Source organism: Jaculus jaculus, chromosome 9 (genome assembly GCF_020740685.1).
Source record: "Jaculus jaculus isolate mJacJac1 chromosome 9, mJacJac1.mat.Y.cur, whole genome shotgun sequence".
Taxonomy (NCBI): domain Eukaryota; kingdom Metazoa; phylum Chordata; class Mammalia; order Rodentia; family Dipodidae; genus Jaculus; species Jaculus jaculus.
In genome coordinates, this window is record NC_059110.1 from 108324435 (window position 1) to 108349684 (window position 25250).

A 25250-nucleotide genomic window follows, 5' to 3' on the forward strand; every position below is an offset into this window, starting at 1 on the left:
GAGTGGCGGAATCATAGAGCACCGGGAAGTGGCTGACGCAGATGGACAGGGCTTGCTCAAGGGCTCTCTCCCTTCCTGCTGACAGTGCGAGGCCCAGCTGCTGCCCCCACTGGTGGCAACCCACTCTTCTACCCCAAATGCCCACCCCTTCTGGAAGCAGTGAACCTCAACGTCCCGGGCCAGTTTTCCAGAAAAGTGCTAATGCCCCAGGGTGCTTTCAGGAGCCTCCCTTTCCTAGCAGCCAAAACTCACTTAGATTGGGTCTGTTTTGTGATGTTGCGAATAGTGGCTCCCTCTTTGCCAATGATGGCACCCACATACTGGGTGGGCACCAAGAGTCGGAGGGGGATGTCCACTTGCTGCTGCTTGGCTGGGGCCCCTGATGCCACAGGTGAGCCCTGTCGGGGCTGGCCCCGAGATCCAAAGCCCCCTCGACGGCCATTCTCAGGACCCTGTGCCATCTGCTCATCCGGTATGTAGGAGACCTTCAGGGCATGGTTCTCCAGCTGGTGGCCATTCAGCTTCATAATGGCTCTGGGGACAGAAGAGAAGTCCACTGGTCACTCCAACCCATGCCACTCACACCAGGCTCCCAACTTACACAGCTGGGAAAACACTGAGGATGGGGATGTCAACACCCACTCCTTCTTAACATTAGTTAGGATTTATTTGTTGCACAACTTTTTTTTGTTTTTTGTTTATCAAGGTAGGGTCTTACTCTAACCCAGGCTGACCTGGAACTCACTATGGAGTCTCAGGGTGGCCTCGAACTCATAGCAATCCTCCTACCTCTGCCTCCCAAGTGCTGGGATTAAAGGTATGTGCCACCACACCCGGCGGTTGGGGTTTATTTGTTTACAAGAACCTTTTGTTTAGACCATTGGAGAATGATAAAGCAAAATAAATAAGTAATAATAATAATTGTAACATCAAAAGCAAAAGGTAGCAAAAGCCTGTAACAGGGTGAAATGGGGCTATAAATGGCCCATATAAAAAACACCTAGGGCTGGAGAGATGGACGGCTTAGCAGTTAAGACATTTGCGCACAAAGCTAAAGGACCCAGGTTCGATTCCCCAGGACCCACGTTAGCCAGACGCACAAGAGGGCGCACAGGTCTGGAGTTTGTCTGCAGTGGCTGGAGGCCCTGGCACACCCATTCTCTCTCTCCCTCTTTCTCTGTCAAATAAATAAATAAATAAATAAATAAATAAATATAAAATATTAAAAAGAAATAAACATTTAGTCTGAGCTAGGTGGTGCATGCCTTTAATTCCAGCACACGGGAGGCAGAGGTAGGGGGATCACTGTCAGTTTGAGGCCACCCTGAAAATACAGAGTGAATTCCAGGTCAGCCTGTGCTAGAGAAAGACCCTACCTCGAAAAACCAAAATAAATAAATAAATAAATAAATCTGGTCTGTCTACCAGTGGGTAAAATGTATGGTTACTCAAGCAAAAAGCTAAAGTGGTAGAAAATATGGTTGCAGGGACCACAAAGGACCTTAAAAAGCATGACCATCTATGCACTATGACGTCTGGTCCTTTATCACATTTAAACTTTAGAGTCAGGCACAGTGTGCTCAGGAGGCAGAAATAGGAGAAATCAAGAGTTCAAGGCGATGACACTACCTACACAAGACCATCATAATAAGAAAAGATCATGATATCAAAAGAAAAGACTGAGAGGGGGAGGGGATATGATGGAGAGTGGAGCTTCAAAGGGGCAAGTAGGAGAGAGGAAGGGAATTACCATGGGATATTGTTTATAATTATGGAAGTTGTCAATAAAAAAAAAAATTGTGACCAAAAAAAAAAAAAAAGTACAAGGCTACTCTCAGCTATCTAACATGTTGGAGGCCCAGCTGAAAACACTTATTTTAGGGGCAGAAACCTGAGCCCGACAGTTCCTTCCCATAATCACTAGATGGCGCCATCAACATAGGAAAGGACCTGCCGCTCCTGGACCTATCAGAAACAGCCTTTCCTCCCAAGTCCCATGTTCCCTGGGAGAGCTGAGTTCCTCCCTTCACTTTATTTTGGCTGTCAAATCTGGAGAATTCTGAACCTCGACATAAATGAAACATGGATGAGTGACACAAAAAACAGACATGCACCCTGTAAACACCTCTGGTGGGCGTCAGGTTGGCTGGATCCATTATTAGAACCCAGCTGGGAGGTCAGCCTGTTTGGCCCTTCCCATACCCCCGACATCCCATCCAAGCAGAAGGACCCCGCTTCACACCTATGTAGACCTCCTCCCCCTAGCGACACTGCTGGGACACTCACTGTCTGGTCTGCTCCCGGTTGGAATAGGTGACGTTCACCACAGCCGTCTCACTCTCGGTGTTCACTGCAGAGACAAAGACCAGAGTTAAAACTCCTGCGGATGACACCCTCTCAACCCAAGCTTCATGCATTTGGTGGTCAAGAGGAGCATACAACAGACGAGAGAGAGAGAGAGAGAGAGAGAGAGAGAGAGAGAGAGAGAGATCCTTTTTCACCAGAGCTACCAGAAAATTCCAATCAGTAGGGCATGGTGGTACACACGGGTACTTCTAGCACTCAGGAAGCTGAGGTAGGAGCACCACCAAGAGTTCAAGGCCAGCCTGGGACCACAGAGTGAGACCTGGCTTTAAAAATAATAGTAATAATAAAAACTTCAAGCCAAGCATGGTGGCATACACCTTTAGTCCCAGCACTGGGGAGGCAGAGGAAGGAGGATTGCCGTGAGTTTGAGGCCACCCTGAGACTACTATAATGAATTCCAGGTCAGCCTGGGCTAGAGCAAGACCCTACTTGCAAAAAAAAAAAAAAAAAAAAAAAAACTAAAACCACACACATACACACAAAAAAATAAATTTAAAAAATATTCAAGTCAACTCAATCTTTTCAGCTTTCCTCACTCAGCTGTCCCCAAAAGTAGGTATATAAAGGGTGTGATCGGCATTTTAGAATCACCCCCCCCCAAACACACACCCTCCCTCTCTCTCACCTGGGAGGCAAAGTTATGCTTGGAAGCCCCCCACCCAAGGTAGGGTTTCACTCTAGTCCAGGCTGACCTGGAATTCACAATGTTGTCTCAGGGTCACAAACTCACGGTGATCCTCCTACCTCTGCCTCCCAAGTGCTGGGATTAAAGGCGTGCCTCCCAGCTCCCTTGGAACCTTTAAACTAGCTAAAACTCAACACCCACTGGGTGTGACTAGCAATTTACAGAGGCAAACATCCCAAGAGAGATGACCTGTAAAGTATATGCATGGCTGAGGAGACCTGGCCTGCTCCAAATCCACTGCAGAAGCTGAACTATAAGTGTAGGAGCCCTTATGTCATGGCTGACCTGTGTGGGTGTTTGGGGAGGTAGACGAAAGAAAACAAAAGTTGGCTCGCATCTTTTCCATGAGAACCTCTCGCCTTGGGTCTTCCAAACGTCTTGGCAGTGGAGACATGGACACACTGAACCACACAGCCATGGGACACCGGTATAAAAAAAGTCCCACAGTGCTTGAAGTTCGTTTTACATTGCTGGGGATTGATCTTGACCACCAAATGCTACACAACCACTCTACCACGAAGCCACACTTAAATCTTTGGTTTTTAGACAGGAGTTTATGAAGGAGCCCCGGCTAACCTCAAATACCCAATGTACCTACGTCAGTGTCCTGAGAATCTCACCACACTTGGGCCAGTACAAATCCCTTTTAACTCTTCCAAACTTCAAGGGCAGGTCTGTAAGAATAATTTCAGGGCTGGAGAGGTGACTTAGCAATCAAGGTGATTGCCAGCAAAGCCAAAGGACTCACGTTCAACTCTCCGGTACACCCGTAAAGTCAGAGGTGGCACATGTGTCTGGTATTTGTTTACAGTGGTTAGAGGCCCTAGCATGTCCAGTCTCACTCTCTATTGTCTCTCAAATTAATAAATAAGGGGAGGGATGGCTTAGCGGTTAAGGAGTTTGCCTACAAAGCCAAAGGACCCAGATTAGATTCCCCAGAACCCATATTAGCCAGATGCACAAGAGGGCACACGTGTCTGGAGTTTGTCTGCAGTGGCTGAAGGCCCTGGTGCACCCATTCTCTCTCTTCCCCTTTCTCTATCAAATAAAAATAAATAAAATATTTTTTATAAATTGGTGACTATAAATGCAGGAGTAACCCAACAAAACTTCTGCCTTCACATAGTCTACATGAAGTACAGGGGAACAAAAATAAAAGCCGGGTGTGGTGGCTCATGCCTTTAAACCCAGCACTTGGGAGGCAGAGGTAGGAGGATCAGCATGACTTCGAGGCCACCCTGAGATTATATAGTGAACTCCAAGTCAGCCTGAGCTAGCGTGAGACCCTGCCTCAAAAAACAAACAAACAAAAACAAAATAATAATAATAATAATAAATAAGGGCTGAAGAGAGAGAATGGACATGCCAGGGCTTAGCAGTTAAGGTGAGAAGCCTAAGGATCCAGGTTCAATTTTCCAGGTCCCACGTAAGCCAGATGCACATAGTGGTGCCTGCGTCTGGAGTTCGTTTGCAGTGCTGGAGACCCTGGCGTGGCCATTCTCATTCATTCATATTCCCCCACCTCTCTCTCTCCCTTCCTCTCTGCCTCGAATAGATAAAATGTTTAGGACTATATCTTTTTTGTTGTTGTTGTTTATTTTTATTTATTGATTAGAGAGTGACAGAGAGAGAAAGAGGCAGTTAGAGAGAGAGAGAGAGAGAATGGGCACGCCAGGGCACCCAGCCACTGCAAACGAACTCCAGATGCATGTGCCCCCTTGTGCTTCTGGCTAACATGGGTCCTGGAGAATCGAGCCTTGAACCGGGGTCCTTAGGCTTCACAGGCAAGCGCTTAACCGCTAAGCCATCTCTCCAGCCCTAAGACTATATCTTAAAAAAATAATAAGCAAATTCAATAGTGTATTAATGACAACTGTTATGTAAAATTAATCAAGATAAAGGTCGAGGTCAAAGCCAATTTAAAATAAGTATACAGATGGGCATGGTGGCACATGCCTTTAATCCCAGCACTAGAGAGGCAGAGGTAGGAGGATCACCTTGAGTTCGAAGCCACTCTGAGCTAGAGTGAAACCCTACCTCGAAAAAACCAAACAATAAAATAGGGGGCTGGAGGGATGGCTTAGCGGTTAAGGCATTTGCCTGCAAAGCCAAAGGACCAAGGTTCGATTCCCCAGTCCCCATGTTAGCCAGATGCACAAGGGGGCACACATGTCTACAGTTTGTTTGCAGTGGCTGGAGGCCCTGGCGCGCCCATTCTCTCTCTCCCCCCCTCTTTCTCTATCAAATAAATAAATAAAATAAAATAAAGTAGGTATACAGGACTGGACATGGTGGCACATGCCTTTAATCCCTGCACTCAGGAGGCAGAAGTAGGATGATCGCCATGAGTTCAAGGCCAACCTGAGACCACATAATGAACTCCAGGTCAGCCTGGGCTAGAATGAGACCCTACCTGGAGAAAACAAAATAAATAAATGAAATAGTGGTTAAGCTTGCTTGCCAAGCCTACCATTATGGGTTCAATTCCTTAGTACCTACATAAAGCCAGACACACAAGGTGGCACGGTTGTGTGGGTGTCTGTGTGCAGTGGTAAGAGGCCCTGGCATCCCCATTATTCTAACCTCTCCCGTCTCAATAAAAAAAAAAAGCTGGGCCAATTCCATTGTTTTTACATTTAGTGGAAAGATTAATCTCTTGCAACTACACAAGTTCTTCAGGCTTGGGAGCGCACACCTTTAATCTCAGCACGTGGGAGGCAGAGGTAGGAGCATCGCCATGAGTTCAAGGCCACCCTGAAACTGCATAGTAACTCCAGGTCAGCTTGACTAGAGGGAGGTCGTACCTCAAAATACCCCCCCCCCAAAAAAAAAGAGGAAAAAATTAATAAATAAAGCTGAGGGGGTGAAGGGGAGAGATGAAGAGCAAGAGTGATCTAAGAAGTTGAGGGTAAGGCCGGGCATGATGGTGCACACTTTTTAATCCAGCACTTGGGAGGTAAGAGGATCGCTATGAGTTCAAGGCTACCCTGAGACTACATAGGGACTTCCAGGTCAGTCTGGCCTAGAGTGAGATCCTACCTCAAGAGGGAAAAAAAAAAAAAAGTTGAGGGTAGGAGGAGGTGACCAGAGGCCAGGAGATCCGGATCGCTGAGAGCAGTAAGTTAGGTAGAAAGTGAGAGGGCCAGGTGAGCTACAGTGCAGCTGGATGCCTATGAACAAGCTGAGAGGACTCTGAATGTATCTGAGGAGACAGACAGGTAAGCTTACCCTGGCTTAACCATGACACAATGCACACATGCATCAAAGCACCACATAAACAAACATGTAGTGATTTATGTACGAGTTTAAACAGAGTTAACAACTACCTTATGTCCAACCAAAACCGTTCCATCATTTATTTAAACTCATTTCCTCTGAAAAGAATTTATAATTCTAATAAAAGAGAAACCTCAGAGCTGGGCATAGTGGCACATGCCTTTAATTCCAGCACTTGGGAGGCAGAGGTAGGAGGATGGAAGCCACCCTGAGACTGCATAGTGAATTCCAGGTCAGCCTGGGCCAGTGAGATCCTACCTCGAAAAACCAAATGAGAAACCTTAAAGTCATAGCAATTTATATGATTTAGAATTCTGCATTATTTCTACTGCAGACCCACTCATCAGAGATTTGTCTGCTCATCAAGCTCTACTATAATAAATCCTGTTTTTGCAATTAATCAAAAACACATGTAGCTGCCAATCAGAGCTTTTAAGGAGACGACCAGTTGGTTATTGCAGCCCAAGCCAAGGGAAATGTGGTGCATGCTTATAATACCAGCACTGAGGCTGAGGCAAGGGTGGGGGAGATGGATGGCTCAGCGGTTAAGGCACTCACCACCCTGGGTTAGCCAAGGTTTGATTCCCCAGTCATAAAAGCCAGATGTACAAAGTGGCACACGTATCTGGAGTTTGTTTGCAGTGGCTAGAGGCCCTGGTGCACACATTCATTCTCTCTGCTTGAAAATTAATAGTTTTTATTTGTTTTTTCTTTTTAAAAGGAGCCGGGCATAGTGGCGCATGCCTTTAATCCCAGTATTCAGAAGGCAGAGGTAGGAGGATCACCATGAGTTCAAGGCCACCCTGAGACTACATAGTGAATTTCAGGTCAGACTGAGCTAGAACGAAACCCTACTCAGAGAAACCAAAAATAAATAAATAAGGGCTGGAGAGATGGCTTAGCGGTTAGGTGCTTGCCTGTGAAGCCTAAGGACCCTGGTTCGAGGCGTGGCTCCCCAGGACTCACGTTAGCCAGATGCACAAGAGGGCGCATGTGTCTGGAGATCGTTTGCAGTGGCTGGAGGCCCTGGCGTGCCCATTCGCTCTCTCTCTCTCTCACTCTCCCTCTTTCTCTCTCTGTCTGTCACTCTCAAATAAATAAAGTAAAATATTTAAATAAATAAATAAATAAATAAATGGGGGCTGGGGAGATGGCTTAGCAGTTAAGATGCTTGCCTGCAAAACCCAAGGACTCATTTTTTTTACTCTCCAGGTCCCACATAAGCCAGACACACAGGGACACAAGCCTGCAAGGCCACACATATGCACAACGGAGTGCACAAGTCGAGTCTGGAGTTAGATTGCAGTATCTGGAAGCCCTGGCATGCAAACTTTCTCATTCTTTCACATAATAAATAAATAAATATGACTGGAGAGATTGCTCAGTGATTTAAGAGCATTTCCTGCGCAAGCATGAAGGCCAGAGGAGGCCTAAGAGACTGTTGGAGTTTGAACCCCAGAACCCACATAAACAGCTGGATGTGGCCATGACAGTCTGTAACCCCAGTCCCTCACTCACAGGTGCAGAGAAGCAAGCTGCAGGATTAGTAAAACGACGTCTCAAATAAGAATGGATGGAAGAAGCCTGAAGTAGTGAGGATCATAGGATGATCCAGGACGCCTGCTTGGGACTACATAGTGAATTATTCAGGTCAGCCTGGGCTACTGTGAGACCTTAATCTCCACCTTCCCCACCCCACCCCCAAAAGGGTAGAAAAACAATGGAGTAGATCACCTGATGTTCTTCTCTGGCCTCTATAAAACCCCATCTCAGGCCACACTGCACACAAACAAGCAAAAAGGTAATAACAATAGGCCAGGCATGGCTGCACAAGCTTTTAATCCCAACACTAGGGAGGCTGAGGTAGGAGGATCACTGTGAGTTCAAAGCCAGCCTGGGACTACAGAGTGAGTTTCAGCTCAACCTGGGTTAGAGTGAGACCCAATCTCAAAAAAAAAAAAAATAATAAATAATTAATAATAAAGGACTGGAGATGCTCAGGTTGGATGCACAATTTCTATTTTTATTTTTTTCCATTTTATTATTTTTTATTGACAACTTTCATAATTATAGGCAATAAACCATGAAGGGCTGGGGACATGGCTTAATGGTTAAGGCATTTGCCTATGAAGTCTAAGGATTCAGGTTCTGCTCCCAGTTTCCTCCTAAGCCAGATGCACAAGGTGACGCATGCACCTGAAGTTTGTTTGCAGTGGCTAGAAGCCCTAGCACGCCCATTCTCTTTCAAATAAAGTAAAAAATAAGCCAGGAAAATTCCCTCCGTATTTAAAAAAATTTTTTTTTGTTTATTTAATTGACAGAGAGTGAGAGTATGGGCAGACCAGGGCCTCTGGCTCCAGGCTTCTGCAAACAAACTCCAGATGTGTATGCCACTTTGTGCATCTGGTTTTTATGTGTGTACTGGGGAATAAAACCTGTGACTGCAGGCTTTGCAGGCAAGTACTTTAACCGCTGAGCCATTTCTCCAGCCCACAATTTTTGTTTCTCAGCTTAATTTGACTTGAGTGTGGTTGTGTACATGCCACTACATGCATGTGGAGGTCAGAGGAAAGACTTGAACGTCAGCCTTCACCCTGCATCTCACCGAAGGCAGTATTACTCACTGTTTGCTGATCTGCTTTCCACAAGCTTCCGGGAACTGTCTGGGCCCAATACAAGGGCTGGCACCAGGAAAGCATACCAGGGCTTCAGGCTTCTATCTTTCTGCTGCACTTTGCTGCATGTTTAATGGGCTTCAGGAAAATTCTGTCTTTGACTTCCATCTGGTTGTCAGTCAATGTACTGGGATTACAGAGGTTACCAGGCACACCACTTTTTAAAATTTAATTTTAATTTTATTTTAATTTATTTATTTGAAAGCGACAGAGAGAGAAAGAGGGAGAGAGGGAGAGAGAGAGAAGAGGAAGAAAGAAAGAGAAAGAAAGAAGGGGTGCAGCAGGGCTTCCAGCCTCTGCAAACGAATTCCAGACGTGTGTGCTCCCTTGTGCATCTGGCTAATGTGGGTCCTGGGGAAATCGAGCCTCGATCCGGGGTCCTTAGGCTTCACAGGCAAGCGCTTAACCACTAAGCCATCTCTCCAGCCCAGGCACCCCACTTTTTATGTGGAGTCTGAAGATGAGCTCTAGCACTCCAGCTTGAGTGGCAACGTTATTTACCTAGCCACCTCCCAAGCCCTATGCATTTAGTTTTGAGGCAGGGTCTCACTCTAGCCCAGGCTGACCTTGACTCAGTGATCTCACTACCTTAGCCTCAGTGCTAGGGATTACAACCACAACCCACCACACCTGGCTTTTGGCCTGGGCCTTTGTGCTCAGCTATTCACACCTGTGGAGCCAAGAGTTTCATCCACTGAGCCATCGCCATCTCCCTGCTCTTGTTTGGTTCCAAGGCTGAGTGGTGGCCCTAACCCACTGGAATTCCTAACTCCTTTCTGCACTTACCACCATGGCATGCTACCTTTTCCATCCTTAAACTGTTACTAAAATCGTAGAATTCTTACAAGCTTAGGGACTTTATCGTGGGAAGGCATGAGGGCCAAGCTTCCCACTGGCAAATGAGAAGTCTGGTGGGAGAATTCCACAGACATGGAACATGAGGTGCGGCCACGTGTGTAGACCCCTAGGCCAACATGTGTCCCTCTGTACTCCTCTCCGTCTCCATCTTACCAGTGGGTCTGCTCACAGAACATTAAGGCAGAAAAGACCCCCAACTCTTTGCACACCTACCCATCCCCTGTGTCTTACCTTGCTCACAGTTCTCCACAGTTCCATACTGAGCCAGCAGGCTGTCCAGAACCTGTTAAGTGTGGAAAAGGAGACTGAGCAGCCTAGGCCTGGCCCCGAAACCATGGGACATGTATGTACAGGGCCCGGCATTGAGACCACTGGTCAGTTCGCCCTCCCCAAGGGAGCCTAAGTGAGTAACACCACCAGTCAGTGCCCGAAATCTGCATTACAGGCCTGTTTGGAGTGGACCTTGGATGACCGGGGCACTGTATCAACCGCTATCAGCAAGTTTTCTTACAAGGACAGCCCAAAAGGTGGGAGTCACGAGTGAAGACTACAACCCACTAACCCCAGACTCCCCAGTCTTTTGAGCAACTCAGCCTGACCCAGACCCACTGGCCAATCTTGGCTCCACCCTCCCTTCCCCCCACACCACTTTCCCCAAACACTCACTTCCCATCGGAGCTGAGGTGGGATATTTCGGATCTGAATTTTCCGGCTCCTGAAATGAAAGAGGAAAAAGAATTAGAAAAGGTTCTAGCCGGGCATGGTGGTGCACACCTTTAATCCCAGCACTCGGGAGGCAGAGGTAGGAGGATCGCCGTGAGTTCGAGGATGCCTGAGACTCCATGGTGAATTCCAGGTCAGCCTGGGCTAGAGTGAGATTCTACCTAGGAAAAAAGAAAGAAAGAAAGAGAGAGAGAGAGAGAGAGAGAGGGAGGGAGGGAGGGAGGGAGGGAGGGAGGGAGGGAGGGAAAGACAGACAGACAGGCAGACAGACAGAAAGACAGAAGGAAAGAAAGGAGGAAAGGAAGAAAGGAAGGAAGGAAGGAAGGAAGGAAGGAAGGAAGGAAGGAAGGAAGGAAGGAAGGAAGAAAAGGTTCTAGATAGTGTCCTGTAGGTCCTTGTGATCTGGAAGTTTTTATTCCTTGCCCCAGTTTCCCTTCATCCTAAGGATCTTGTTAGTAGAATCACAGATTTAGAGTTGGGATGCTTCAATAATATCACACAGAGGAATAAATGCAGAACGAGGTGTCAGAACACAAGGACAGCAAAGAGGAAATAAAAGATTTCAACTACTTTGTTTGCCACCTATGAGCTTCTCTCACCCACTTCTGCTTTGCACCATTTATGTTCTGAGCCCTAGAATACAAAGTTAAGACATCAACTATTAATTAACCCAACAACTACTTAATTGGACCTACTTCATGCTCCACTTTGTTCCTGATGCAGGGGGCACAGCTATAAAGAAAACAGACAAATTGCCAGGCCTAGGTGCTTGAGATGTATTAGAGGAAATAACATATGCAAACAAACTACAGTAAGATAATAGTACAGCGGTTACGGTTAAGCCTCTGGCACAGCGAGGGATCTAAACCACTTATTAGCACAGATTATTTAACTTCTTTGAGGCCCAGTTCCCTCCTTTGTACAATTGAGATAATACCTATTCACAGGTAGTAGGTGGCATTTGATAATATTTGTAAAGAGCTTAGCAAAGATTTGGGGTTAGTACTTACAGTGTAACAATAGACAATAATGCTAAGGTGCTGGAATGATTAACACACTCACAGCCCAGGCCAACCTTCCCCCTATCAGTTGCCTGTACTGTCTCCTTTCCAGCTTACCAATAACTCTTAAAAATATAATTTCCGGGGACTGGAGAGATGGCTCAGCAAGGCTCAATTCCCCAGGACCCACGTAAAAGCCAGATGCACAAGGGGGCGCATGTGTCTGGAATTCGTTTGCAGTGGCTGGAAGCCCTGGCACATCCATTCTCTCCCTCTCTCTGCCCCCACCCTCAAATAAACAAAGTAAAACTTAAAAAAAAACTAATTTCCAGCCAGACGTGGTGGTGCTCGCTTTTAATCCCAGCACTCTGGAGGCAGAGGTAGGAGAATCACCGTGAGTTCAAGGCCACCCTGAGACTCCATAATGAATTCCAGGTCAGCCTGAACTAGAGTGAAACCCTATCTCGAAAAAAGAAATTATATAATTTTCTCGAGGAAGGCTTTCAGGTTCAGGGCTGACTCCCAGGACAACTGTTCCCCACCCAAATCAATGCTCTAATCCCTGACACTTAAAGTGACCTGATGTGTTAGTCAATTGTCATTTAGGCCTCTGTGTGTCTTTGATCACACAACAAACACACAAGAAAATCCTAGTAGCCTTTGAATCCCAGCAACACAGAGAGTGTTGAAAGTAGGTGTGAGGGCATATAGCTATAATCCCAACACTTAGGTGAAGGCAGGAATCGTCAACTACACATATAAATGATGCCACCCTGGGCTACATGAGACTCTCCAGAGAACAAAAAAAGAAACAAATCAGTCCCAGGTTTTTAGATCCCATTATGCACCAGGTCACCTTGTGTTACAATTCACTGGCCAAAAGGAAGCACCAAATCTCTCTGGTGAGGGATTCTCTACACATTTGGTGACCAAATGGAAACACTATTTCAAACTGGAGAAAAATGGAGGAAACAATTACTCCACTTTGGCTGAACAGAGAGCAGGAGCCGCTTGGCCCGGGGTACCTCCTTCCAATGAACCCTTCAGGATGAAAGCAGGCGATGGGGACTGCTGGTTGGGAGTTGAGGCAACCAAGGACTCCCTAGCTTAAAGACGGCCATCCGTTAGTGCAATCCGCGGTCAATGGCCAAACCCCACTGACTTTCAACCCTTCCATTCAGGGAGGAGGAGAACAGAGGGGTGGTAGTGGTGAAATCAAATCTCGGCCGCGATGTTAATCCATATCCTGAAAGCAATGGCAGGCAGATTCGCTGGAATGTCCGGAATGTTACAGGAGAGGGAGGGGGAGGAGGGCAGGGCCACCCAACCAATGAAAGAAAGACGTCCTGGCAGTCCTCCCCCACCCCTCTGGGGCACATACCCCACCCTGGGAACCCACTCCAGGCTCCTTCCAGGCCTCTTCTCAAAACCCCCAGCCCTGACTGACTCAAAAGGCTGGGAGAGGGCCTGGAAGAGCGGAGGCCCTGCAGGACCCCTGCCTCCTGCGCCTTTGCTCCCCTAGAATATGGCGCTACCTAATTCCTAAGGCGCAACACACACAGGGCAGTGTAGAGAACTTTACCCCACATCCCTGTGCACAGTACCCTAGAGTTCGTTCAATCACCCCACAAACAGGTATGGGAGGCTTACTGTGGGTTGGTTTAGGAGATGTGCCTGGGCTTAGCGGACACTGATGGAGAGGCTAAGAGCACCCTAACTCCTCTTTCACTCCACCAATGAAGCTTGTTAGTACCTAAAAGCAAAGATTTGTGAATCAAAATGCTTGCCTGTGCTAAAGCTCTGCCCATGTTCTAGTGACCAAGCTGGTGCAGGAACAGCATGGGAAGAGGAAGGAGGTAGGGTTGACACAAGCCACTTGGTAAGAGGTATGGCAACATTACACTATTTAAAGTCTCTCCCCCCACCCCGCAAGAGGGTTTCACTCTAGTCCAGGCTGACCTAGAATTCACTATGTAGTCTCAAGGTGGCCTCGAACTCGCAGTGGTCCTCCTCTCTCTGCCTCCTCAGAGCAAGGAGATTAAAGACGTGCAATGCCACGATGGTATTATTTATTCAAAGTCTTTTGCAATGATTGGGAAATTGTAGAAAATAACACTGTCGCCAAATATGGTGGTGACCCTGACTATGTAGTGAATTCTAGGTCAGCCCGGGCTAGAGTGAGACTCTACCTCAGAAAAACAAAAGAAACAAATGGGAGGGGGCAGGACAGAGAAAGAGAAAGAGAGAGAGAGAGAGAGAGAGAGAAGGAAGGAAGGAGGGAGGGAGGGAGGGAGGGAGGGAGGGAGGGAGGGAGGGAGGGAGGGAGGAAGGAAGGAAGGAAGGAAGGAAGGAAGGAAATAGGGAGAGGGGAAAGAAGGAAGGGAGGGAGGGAGGGAAGAAATAACACAGATTGTCTAGAGCCCCAGAGTTCTCCTCCTCCCCACTGGCCTGACCAACAACCCTGCTCCAGTAAGCCACGTTCAAACAAGCTAGGCTCATGGCTTTCAGAGAGTAAGGCGCCACAGCTGAGCACTTTCTCTGTGCCTGGAGGGACCAAACCCTAACATCCATTGTTGAGCAGAGCAGAGCGAACTGGGAGAGGTACTTGAACAGGCTCATCAGCTAGGCTGCTGACTGCAAGAACAAAACCGCAGCAATGGCTGCACACCAGCCTTGGTGTCCCTGAGCGCCAACAGCCGGGCTTTCTGGTGTCCTTGGCCGACACGGGCCCAAGGGGCAGGGACCAGGCCCTGCAGGGCAGCTCAGCAAATGCATAGCCATTATGAAGCATTCATCTCTGGAATGCTGCCAAGCCAACTTGTGAGCACCGAGGGCAAGGAGTGGTCATTCTTTGGAAAGATTGCCACAGCCTAAGGAGCCGCTCAGGGAACTGAGAGATCCGGGAGGCCTGGCCAGGAAAGGAACAAGGGAGGAGGAGCTCTCCCGGTGGCTTCAAACCACCTTTTGGAGAAGTGTGCCAACTTGGATTGCAGGAGAGGGGAAATGGTGAAATGGTCACAGTTGGGGGAGGGCCTGGCATTCAGAAGTGCTCATCAGACCCCACATATAAGATTCTATACACTCCTCCATGGCCAGTGAGGTGATGACAGACTAGCATCTGAAAGTGGCTGAAGATCTTGTCCCAGCCAAACCACCACACAAATCTAGGACTTAAACCCCAAACCTGCCTGGTTCCAGGATTCTTGCATGAACTGATTTTGCTGTTGTGTGTGTTTGCATGAGCGCAGGCACGTGCAAGTGCATTCTGTTGTTGTGTTGACCTGGAACTCGCTGCGTATCTCAGGCTGGCCTGAAAATCATAGTGATCCTCCTTCCACAGCCTCCAGAATGCTGGGATTCGAGATGCGAGCCACATGCCCTGCTGTTTGGTTTTGAGACAGGGTTTTACCTCATCCAGGGCTCACCCGGAACTCACTCTGTAGCATTGGCTTTTTCTTTTTTTTAAAGACATTTCTATTTCTATTTCTATTTATTTATTTATTTATTTATTAAAAAGACAGAGAGAGGGAGAGTGGGAGTAGCCTCCAGCCACTGCAAACAAACTCCAGACACATGCGCCACCATGTACATCTGGCTTACATGGGACCCAGAGAATCGAACCTGGGTCCTTAGACTTCCCAGGCAAACGCCTTAACCACTAAACCATCTCTCCAGGCCTTTTTGTTGTTATTTTGAGGTAGGGTCTCACTGTAGCCCTGGCTGACCTGTAACCCACAATGTAGTGTCAAGATGGCCTTGAACCCTGCCTTTGCCTTCTGAGTGCTGGGATTAAAAGTGTGCACTTCCTGCCGGGCGTGGTGACGCACGCCTTTGATCCCAGCACTCGGGAGGCAGAGGTAGGAGGAGCGCCATGAGTTCAAGGCCACCCTGAGACTAGAGTTAATTCCAGGTCAGCCTGGACCAGAGTGAGACCCTACCTTGAAAAAAAAAAAAGTGTGCACCTCCACGCTCAGCTCAGAGGCTGGCTTTTATGCCATATGGAAGACATAAACTTTTTGACAAAGTACAGCATTAGGCTTGAAGAGTCACTAAAATTACTGAGTTCTGCAGCAGAAGGGAAATGGACATAGTTAGCGATTGACCTGTACTTACAGAGTGAGTACCAGGTCAGCCTGGATTATAGTGAGGCCTTACCTCAGAAACACAAAATGATAATTTTCTGGCTTATTTTTATTTATTTACTTGAGAGCGAGAGACAGAGAAAGGCAGATAGAGACAGAATGGGCGAGCCAGGGCCTCCAGCCACTGCAAACGAAATCCAGACACGTGCATCTGGCTATCAACGTGGGTCCTGGGGAATCGAGGCTCAAACCGGGGTCCTTAGGCTTCACAGGCAAGCGCTTAACTGCTAAGCCATCTCTCCAACCCCAAAATGATAACAATAAATAAAAGTAGTTAAAGATAGTGTTTACAACCCCCAGAGAGAAGCTTCATTGTTCTCTGGACAAGCTGAATTGGTATCCTCATCAAAATGTCTCTCAAACTTCTATGTATATGTTACTTAATCAAAGCTGCTCTCACTCTTGGTTGGAGAATCTATTTTACATACAGCAGAGAATTCTAGGGAGATCCATCAATGACAGGAAAAGACAGCAGACTGCTCACCACGGGATGTGCTACCTCTACCACATTTACGGGGTCCAGAAGAAACTGCAAAATATGGTTCCCAATGCTAGCCCATCCAGGCACCTAGCTAGAAACACTGTGGGGAACAGAAATACAGAGGCTACAGAGATTTCAACACTAAAAACAAACTGCTAACAAACCCTCTAAAACTCAGGGGTTGCTGAGGAAGAGGTGGTGAGAAGACTAATAGCCACGGGATGGGCAGAAATATACTGAGGCATAGCCTCCCCTCCCACAGACAGGCAGAGGCCCTAATTACCCCACAGTGAACTTCAGGAACCCTACTGAGGAAAGCTCTCAGGGAAATGGAGACCGGGTATAAAGTATAAGACTATATAACACACACACACACACACACACACACACACACACACACACACACACATATAATTTTTAAAAGGCAAAAAAAAAAAAATTAAAGGGACAAAAAAAATTATTGAGTCCTGTGCTGAAGAGATGGCTCAGTGGTTAAGGGCACTTGCTTGTAAAGTGTGTAGGACCAGGTTCGAATCCCTAGTACCAACATAAAGCTGCATGCACAAAGTGGTACGTGCATCTGGAGTGAGTTTGCAGTGGCAGGAGGCCCTGGCACGCCCATACACACTCTCACACACTCAAATATTTTAATATTTTTTAATATTGCATTTAGGGCTGGAAAGATGGCTTAGTGGTTAAGGCCTTTGCCTACAAAGCCTAATTACTTACGTTTAACTACTCTCCAGGTTCCATGTAAGCCAGACACACAATAATGCATGCTCACAAGGGGGTGCACACATCTAGAGTTTGATTGCAATAGCTGGAGGCCCTGGCACGCCAATTCTCTCTCTCTCTCATTTAAAAAACAAAAGGCAGACTGTTGGGCTTGCCTCAAAAAAAAATTGTATTTAGGGCTGGAGAGCTAAGGCGCTTGCCTGCAAAACCTAAGAACCCAGGTTCAATTCCCCAGTACTCACGTAAGCCAGATGCACAAGGTGCACATGCATCTGGAGATTGTTTGCAGTGGCTAGAGGCCCTGGTGTGCCCATTCTCTCTCTCTCTCTCTCTCTCTCTCTCTCTCTCTCTCTCTCTCTCAAATAAATTATTTAAATAAATTTTAAAAAACACACCTAGGTCCTTAGTCTTTGCCGGCAACTGCCCAACTGCCGAGCCATCTGTCCAACCCCTCAAATAAGTATGTTTTTAATACGGAGCTCAGCCAGGTGTTGTACTGCACACCTAGAATCCCTGCATTGGGGGTGCAGAGGCTGGAGGATCAGGAGTTCTTCTAGCTGTAGAACTCCAACTGAAGGAGTTTAAGGCTAACTTCATTGCAGTGAGTTTGAGGCCAGCTTTTGCTACACGAGGCTCGCTCTCTCTCACAAACACACAGTGTTCACGGGACAGTGAAAGGGAGCTACCACGAGTGCATGCGTGCATATGCGTGTGGGGGACTAGGTCAATGCCGGGTGGCTTCAACTGCCATTTACTGAGGAAAGGTCTCGCACAGCACCCAGAGCTAAACTAGCTAGCCAGCGGTCTATGCCCCACAAATGCTGGAATTACAGGTGGGCTACCACACCTGCCCTGAATTTACATGGGTGCTGGGGATCCTACCACGTCATTTACCAACTAAGCCAGCTCTCCAACCCCTAACACTCCTTTCCTAGCTGAATATTTTAGAATGGTGAAAGTCATTTTATAGCATACTGAACACTGCCAGTTCGATGGCATTTATCTAGTTATTTACGAATGACAAGGTCTCACTCTAGCTCTGGCTGGCCTCAAACTGTGGCAATTCTGTCTCAGCCCAGATCAGTGCAGGGACTTTGGGTGAGGACCTCCCCCACGCCCCTCCCCCCACCAGCATGTTATTATTATTCTTTTATATGAATTATAAAGTTCTCATCCGGGCTGGAGAGATGGCTTAGCAGCTAAGCCCTTGCCCACGAAGCCTAAGGACCCCAGTTCAAGGCTCAATTCCCCAGGACCCACGTAAACCAGATGCACAAGGGGACGCACGCATCTGGAGTTCATTTGCAGGGGCTGGGCCCTGGAGTGCCCACTCTTTAGCTATCTGTCTCTGTCTGTCGTCCCCCCCTTTGTTGCTCTCAAATAAATTTAAAAAAAAAATGTTAAAAAATAAAAAAATAAAAGTTCTCATCCTCTGCAAACCTGTTCCTCTTCTTTCAGTCCCATGCCCATTCACGACTTCCCCTTCTTGGACGAGGAGTTTCCTTAAGCCAGGGCAGGGCAAGCTAAATGAAGGTGGTGGCAGCAGCATTTTATTTATTTTGGAATCTCATCAAGTTTGGGGCCCCAATGCACAAAAGCCCCTGTCCTGAGTCAAGTCTGAACTTTTATCTCTAACAAAAACAATGAAATCTTTACCTCCACCCTTCCTCTAGGCCATATTTTGCCTCTTCCTCAGTTTCTCCCATCAGGGAAACTGGCAACAGGATTAGTTCATCTTACAGTGTTTCATGTCCCGAGACAGGGAGCCACCTTGCCCACCTATAGGGGAGCATGCTTTTGCCACTTTGTGCATATGGCTTTACCTGGATGGAACTGGGGTCGTTAGGTTTTGCAGGGAAGCACCTTAACGGCTGAGTCCTCTCTCCAGCCCCAAGGGAGCATTTTGGATTGGAGGGATTTTCTGTACCTTCTTAGTCTGAGTAATTGGCTATTAGCTTTCCCTTTTCTTTGCTTTATAAAGGAATGTGATGAAAGGTAAGAACACTTCAGCAGGAAAATGCAAACAACCTGCACAGAATTTCAAGACTTCAGGGGTTAACGAAAACTGAATCCACCCACCCAGGAGCCCAAAGACCCACACCCAGGTCTACACAAGGAACTTCATTTAGCTGAAGCCCAAGCGAGAGGAAATTGCTCAAGGCAATAAGAAAATAGCTACCTCGGGAAGCTTAACATTTATCTGTATTTCAGTGACAGGGCAGTAGCCTAGTTCACATAAAGCCCTGGGTTCTATTCCCAGCACTGCAAACAGACAAATGAATTGATAAGCAAAAGCTAGACAGACTGAGGATGGGTTTGTTGTAGTAACTAGAATGCTGCAAAAGGGCGAGCCACAAGGTCTATCTCAAGCCTGCAGAAACACCATGCCTAATCACATCTACAATATTCTCAGCCCTTGGGAGGCAGAGGTAGGAGGATCGCTGTGAGTCTGAAGCCACCCTCAGACTACATAGTGAGACTCTACCTCAAAAAAAGGAGGGGTGGCTGAGAGAGATGACTCAGAGGTTAAGATGCTTGCCTGTAAAGTCTAACAACCTGGGTTCAATTCCTCAGTACCCACATAAAGCCAAAAGTAAAGTGGCACATGCATCTAGAGTTCCTTTGCAGCAGCTAAAGGCCCTGGCATGCCCACTCTCCCTGTATCTCTCTTGCAAATAAATATGTTAGAAGTATTTTTAAAATGGGGGGGCAGGTCGGGGGTGGTGGCGGATGCTCTTAGACCCAGCATGTGGAAGGCAAAGGTAGAAAGATTGCTGTGAGTTCGAGACCAGCCTGAGACTACAAAGTGAACTCCAGGGCTAGACCCTACCTTGGGGGGAAAAAAGGAAGGGGAGCCAATTAGGATGCAATTCAGTTGGCAGTGATTTTGTCACTTAGTGTGCAAGCCTGGGTTTGAACCCCAGCACCATATAAATCAAAACACCTACAAATCCCAGCACCAGGGAGATGGTGAAGACGAGAGGATCAGCAATCTCACGTACACAGTGATTTCAACTTCAAGTCCAGCATGAGGAAAGAACAAAAATAGGAAAAATAAACTGGGTGTGGGGGCACAAGCCTTTAATCCCAGCACTCGGGAGGCAGAGGTAGGAGGATCGCTAGAGTTCAAGGCCACCCTGAGACTACAGAGTGAATTCCAGGTCAGCCTGGGCTAGTGTGAGACCCTACTTCGAAAAACAAAACAAGAAAAAAATTAGTAATTAAGATTGTTGGGCTGGAGAGATGGCTTAGCGGTTAAGCGCTTGCCTGTGAAGCCTAAGGACCCCGGTTCGAGGCTCGATTCCCCAGGACCCACATTAGCCAGATGCACAAGGGGGCGCACGCGTCTGGAGTTCGTTTGCAGAGGCTGGAAGCCCTGGCGCGCCCATTCTCTCTCTCCCTCTGTCTTTCTCTCTGTGTCTGTGGCTCTCAAATAAATAAATAATAAAAAAAATTTTTAAAAAAAGATTAATTGTACCTTTTTTTTAAACTTGGGACTCCTAATCTTCTTGCCTCAGCCACTACACTCACTTATTTCTCTTAATTTGATTTTTTTTAACTTCAGAGAAAGAAAAAGGCAGAGGGAGAGAATTAGCACACCAGGGCCTCAACCACTGAAAACGAACTCCACACATGTACCCCCTTGTGCATCTGGCTTATGTGGACCCTAGGGAATCAAACTGGGGTCCTTTGGCTTAGCAGACAAATGCCTTAACCACTAAGCCACCTCTCCAACTCCTTTCTTTCATTTTTAATGTGATGACTGGAATTCAAATCTCTAATAGTTTTTAAAATACATTTTTGTTTAAGAGAGAGAATGGGAGCACCAGGGCCTCAGCCACTGTAAACGAACCCTACATGCATGCGACCTCCTTGTACATCTGGCTTATGTGGGTCCTGGGGAATCGAACCATGGCTTTGTAGGCAAGTGCCTTAACCACTAAGACGTATCTATCCATCCCCCTCCCCTTTTTAAAGCCATGGGTGGCTTGGGCTGCAGTGCTCTTCCAAGGTGCTGGACATTGTCTTGCTGTGCTGAGCAGGTTGACAGGGAAAGGTCCTGCTCTCCTGGAGATGCCAGTGCAGTGAGTTTGTTGGTTTGAGACAGACGAGTCAGACAGTGTTGAAGGAGAGGGGCTCTTTACTGGGCCCCTGCCTCCAGAAACAGGTGATTCTGTTGAGTTTTCAACAAAAGGGTCCTATGTGGCTGGCAGGAGCACCCTACCGAAGCTGGATTTCTTCCAGCTGGAAGCTGCTCTGATGTGCCCACCTCAGTCTTTTTCCAAGATTACCTTGATGTTCCCAAAGACTGCCACAGACTCAATCCTTCCCGACCTTCTCATCCACTTACAGGGTGGAGAAGTAGTTAACAGAGGGAGGAAAAAACAAACAAACAGGAAATCTGAAGGGGTTGGCCTGGCACGCTCCAGGCAAGGCAGTAGCTGAGAAAGGGGTGGGGCCAGGGAGGGAGGAGCTGGCCCCATGCCCCGGGCTTAGTGCCAGGATGATCCAGAGGCAGGGCAGACAGACGGGCCAGCTATCGGGCTGTTGGGAGACTGCAGCTTACAACCAAACCGAAAAAGTGATGTACTGGAGGGTGTGGGACCAGACAAGACCAATGCCACCACCAAGGAGAAGACAGTGTCCAAACCAGGAAGACAGACATCACTGGACTGTATCCATGTGCAAGGTCTTTCAGATGAATGTGGCACACACAATGTCCCAAGTGTACCCTGTGGACAGGAATGGAAGAAAAGCTTTCTACAGGAGCTCTTCTGAGGGGCTCTTCTACCTGAGTTTATGGAGGGGGATGTCATTGCCTCTTTACAAGATCAGAGAGATGCTTCTTTTATATCGCCACCAAGAAGTTCTAGTTAAGAAAAATCCAGATTCATCGCTTCTCAGCCTTTTGGTAAGATCAAGATTCTTTTTTTTTTTTTTGGTTTTTCCAGGTAGGGTTCACTATGGAGTCTCAGGGTAGCCTTGTACTCGTGGTGATCTTCCTACCTCTGCCTCCTGAGTGCTGGGATTAAAGGCATGCACAACCATATCTGGCTAAGACTCATATTTTAAAAATATATTTTATTTATTTACTTACTCGAAAGAGAAAGAGGTAGTAGTAGTGTGTGTGTGTGTGTGTGAGAGAGAGAGAGAGAGAGATAGAGAGAGAGAGAGAGCCTCCAGCCACTGCAAACGAACTCCAGATGCACTCGCCCCTTGTGCATCTGGCTTATGTGGGACCTCGAGAGTCGAACTGGGATCCTTTGGCTTTGCAGGAAAACGTCTTAACCGCTAAGCCATCTCTCCAGCCCTCAATATTCATATTTTGAGGCAAAAAAGAGAAGAGGAATTCCCTCAAGCCTAAGAGGATCCTAAACTATTGCCTCTCATTCACAGAAGAAAAAACTGAGCTCAGAGAAGGAAGAAAAAGATAAACAAACTAGCCAACTTGGGGTAGGACCAGAACTGAGCTTCCCAGGGTTGTCTGTGTTCATTTCACCACGCTACGCTGCTTGCTCTCCAAACAGAATTTTAACCTAGAAGCCAATAAAGCCCGACGTCAGGAGTAGGAAAAATGCCCATATTCTGTATGGCTAAATGCATGCCAACTGGCTTTTACTGCATGCGGCTCTAATTTGGGCACTAGATTTAATTTGCAGAACAGCTAACCACCTTATAATACAGCTGGCTGGCTGTCAGAGATCTGTTCAGAGGGGGAAAGGAGGTGGTTCCAGAGCGCAAGGAGAATGAGCTGTTGGAAGAGTTCTTGCTGGACCTAGGGTACGCGGAGAAGTCAGGGTGTGAGCTGAGCGGGAGATGCTGACCCAGTGAACAGAAGCCCCGGCCAGGAACTGGTTCGCTCAAAAATAAGTAGGTTTACAAGAGAGCCGGTAGGGTGTGTGTGCCCGCGTGCGCTTCCTCTCTTGCCCATCTGGGCAGCACCAAAGGAAGCCAAAACAGAAGCTCTAGGACAGCTGATCTCTTTTCTTTCCAGGCAAATTTCAGGTCAGCCTAAGCCAACTGGTGCCTCCTTCCCACTCTTTAACCCGAGTGTGGTTCCTGCAGGGAGCTGGCCATGTGGAGCTGAGCAATGGGGAAGAGGGAGCAAAACAGAGGGATGAGAAGTGTGAAAGAAACCGCCAAGTAAAGCCTGAAGTCTGAGGACATGTTGGAAAGGAGGGTGCTGACAGGAGCCTTCCTCATGGAGAGTGTACCCGTCAGGGCCACTGTCCCTCACGCTTCTCAGGCTGGCAAGAATTCTTTTTCACTGGTGGTGGGGAAAGTTAATAAACTTTGTGAGAAAACCATGCTAAACCTCACTGGTGATGCTGGGTTAGCTCTCACCGCCCAGTGCAGCAGCAGCAGCAACTCCAGGAAGCTAAAGCGCCAAATGGCCTGGCACTGAGGGGCGACGCTGGGGGGGGGGGGGGGAGAGAGAAGGCGAAGGATGGAGCTGCTGCTGCTCAGTAGAAGGCAACGTGGAACTAGATAGAGATGGAGTCTTTTCCCAGGATGTAAAACGATGTTGAGAGTCCTTGGTGTCTGTGTTAGGAAAAAGACTGTGTCTTCTACCCCAAATACATTTAAAAAAAAAAAAATCATGTATCCTTTCAGTAAAAATCACTTCTTGGGCCGGGCTTGGTGGCCCTATGCCTTTAATCCCAGCACTTGAGAAGCAGAGGTAGGAGGATCACCATGAGTTCGAGGCCACCCTGAGACACTCCCTAGTGAATTCCAAGGTCAGCCTGGGCTAGAGTGATACCCTACATCGAAAAACCAAGAAAATTTTAAAAAAAAACAAAAAACCTCTTGGGCCTGGCATGGTGGAGCATGCCTTTAATCCCAGCACTCAGGTGGCAGAGGTAAGGAAGATCACTGTGAGTTTAGTTGCACACGCCTTTCATCCCAGCACTCGGGAGAGGCAGAGGTAGGAGGTCTGCGGAGAGTTCAAGGCCACCCTGAGACTACATAGTGAATTCCAGGTCAGCCTGGGCTAGAGTGAGACCCTACCTCGAAAAAACAAAACAAAACAAAAAGACCTGTCGGTGGCTGGGGAGTTCAAAGAACAGGCGTGTGTGCTTGGTGCTGGTGGGAGGGACAAATCTTTTTTATTGTTGTTTTTTGTTTCCCAAGGCATGGAGGTAGGGTCTCGCTCTAGCCCAGGCAGACCTGGCATTCACTCTGTAGTCTCAGGGTGGCCTCGAACTCTCGGCGATCCTCCTACCTCTGCCTCCAGAGCGCTGGGACTACAGTGAGCCACCACGCCCGGCCCAAGGAGGGACAATCGCTACGAAAGCCCATCCCGAGCTCTGCACTGCACGGGTGGCGGCAAGACGCCCTCTGTGGGCCCCTTCTCCCTGGACGCGAGACTGCGGCGGTCCGGGATGCCGGGGGCCCTTGCACGAGGACCCCTCGCTCACCCCGACCGGGATGGCCGGGGGCCCGGGCCCCGGGCACAGCCTGTCACCGCGGCGGGTGGGGAAGCCAAGCAGTCAGGGCATCCGAGGCGGCGGCGGCGTGCGCGCGGGGCCCGGGCCGGGGCGGGGCGGGGCGGCGGCAGCTGAGCAGGGGGAGGGCCGGCGGCAGCTGCGGGGAGGCGGGGAGCCGGCGGAGCAGCTGAGCGGCCGGGCCCGCGGCCCCGGCTCCGCTCCCCTCACCCCGGGCAAGCGCAGCCCTCTGGGTGGGCTCCGGAGCATGGGGGGGGGGGAGAGGGAGGGGGATAACCAGGACCCCACCCCCCATCCTCTCTGCCACAGTCTAGAAGGTTCCACCGCCACGCGCCCGAGCTGTCCGAGACGCGCCGAGCCGGTCCCGCGGCCCAAGCCCTGGGCGGCCGGGGCGGCGCGCGGGGCCCCCGCAGGGGGAGGGGGCTGCGGGGGGAGGGGGCCGCAGGGGAGAGGGGCACGCGGGGGGAGGGGGTCCGTGGGGTGGGGGCCCGCGGGGGGAGGGGGCTGCGGGGGGAGGGGGCTGCGGGGGGAGGGGGCCCGCGGGTGGGGGCGGGGACCGGGACTTTGCCCTTTGTCTCTCCTCTCCCTCTGCAGAGCCACCGGCCGAAATCCGACCCCGCGGGCCGGCTGGGCTCGGCGGCCGGTCGGTGCGGGGCCGGCTCTCCCCCTCCGCGCTCCTTTAGTGAATCCAGACCCGGCCTCCCCGCGCCCAGGGCGGTGACGGCGGTGGTCCTGTGGGGGAGGGGCTGCCCGCCGGCGAGCAGGCCTGCAAGCGTTTAAGTGGGGCCGGGGGGCTGGGAGTGGGGCCGCAGAGGCCGGAGGAGGAGAGAAAATGGCCCGGGAGGCGGCATTCCTCGGA

General features: G+C 48.8%; 1 protein-coding gene across 4 annotated transcripts in view; it reads right to left on the reverse strand.

Annotated features, from left to right (window-relative positions):
• Window positions 1-25250, reverse strand: part of Igf2bp1 (insulin like growth factor 2 mRNA binding protein 1) — a 55083-nt gene that overhangs the window by 14561 nt on the left and 15272 nt on the right. For all 4 annotated transcript variants that reach the window (XM_045159713.1, XM_004655536.2, XM_045159714.1 and 1 more), the window contains exons 3-6: window positions 10528-10576; window positions 10093-10144; window positions 2287-2350; window positions 253-534 (exon numbers count right to left, since the gene is read on the reverse strand). In XM_045159713.1, coding sequence (XP_045015648.1) covers window positions 253-534; window positions 2287-2350; window positions 10093-10144; window positions 10528-10576 — 447 coding nt within the window. The remainder of the gene's footprint in view (window positions 1-252; window positions 535-2286; window positions 2351-10092; window positions 10145-10527; window positions 10577-25250) is intronic.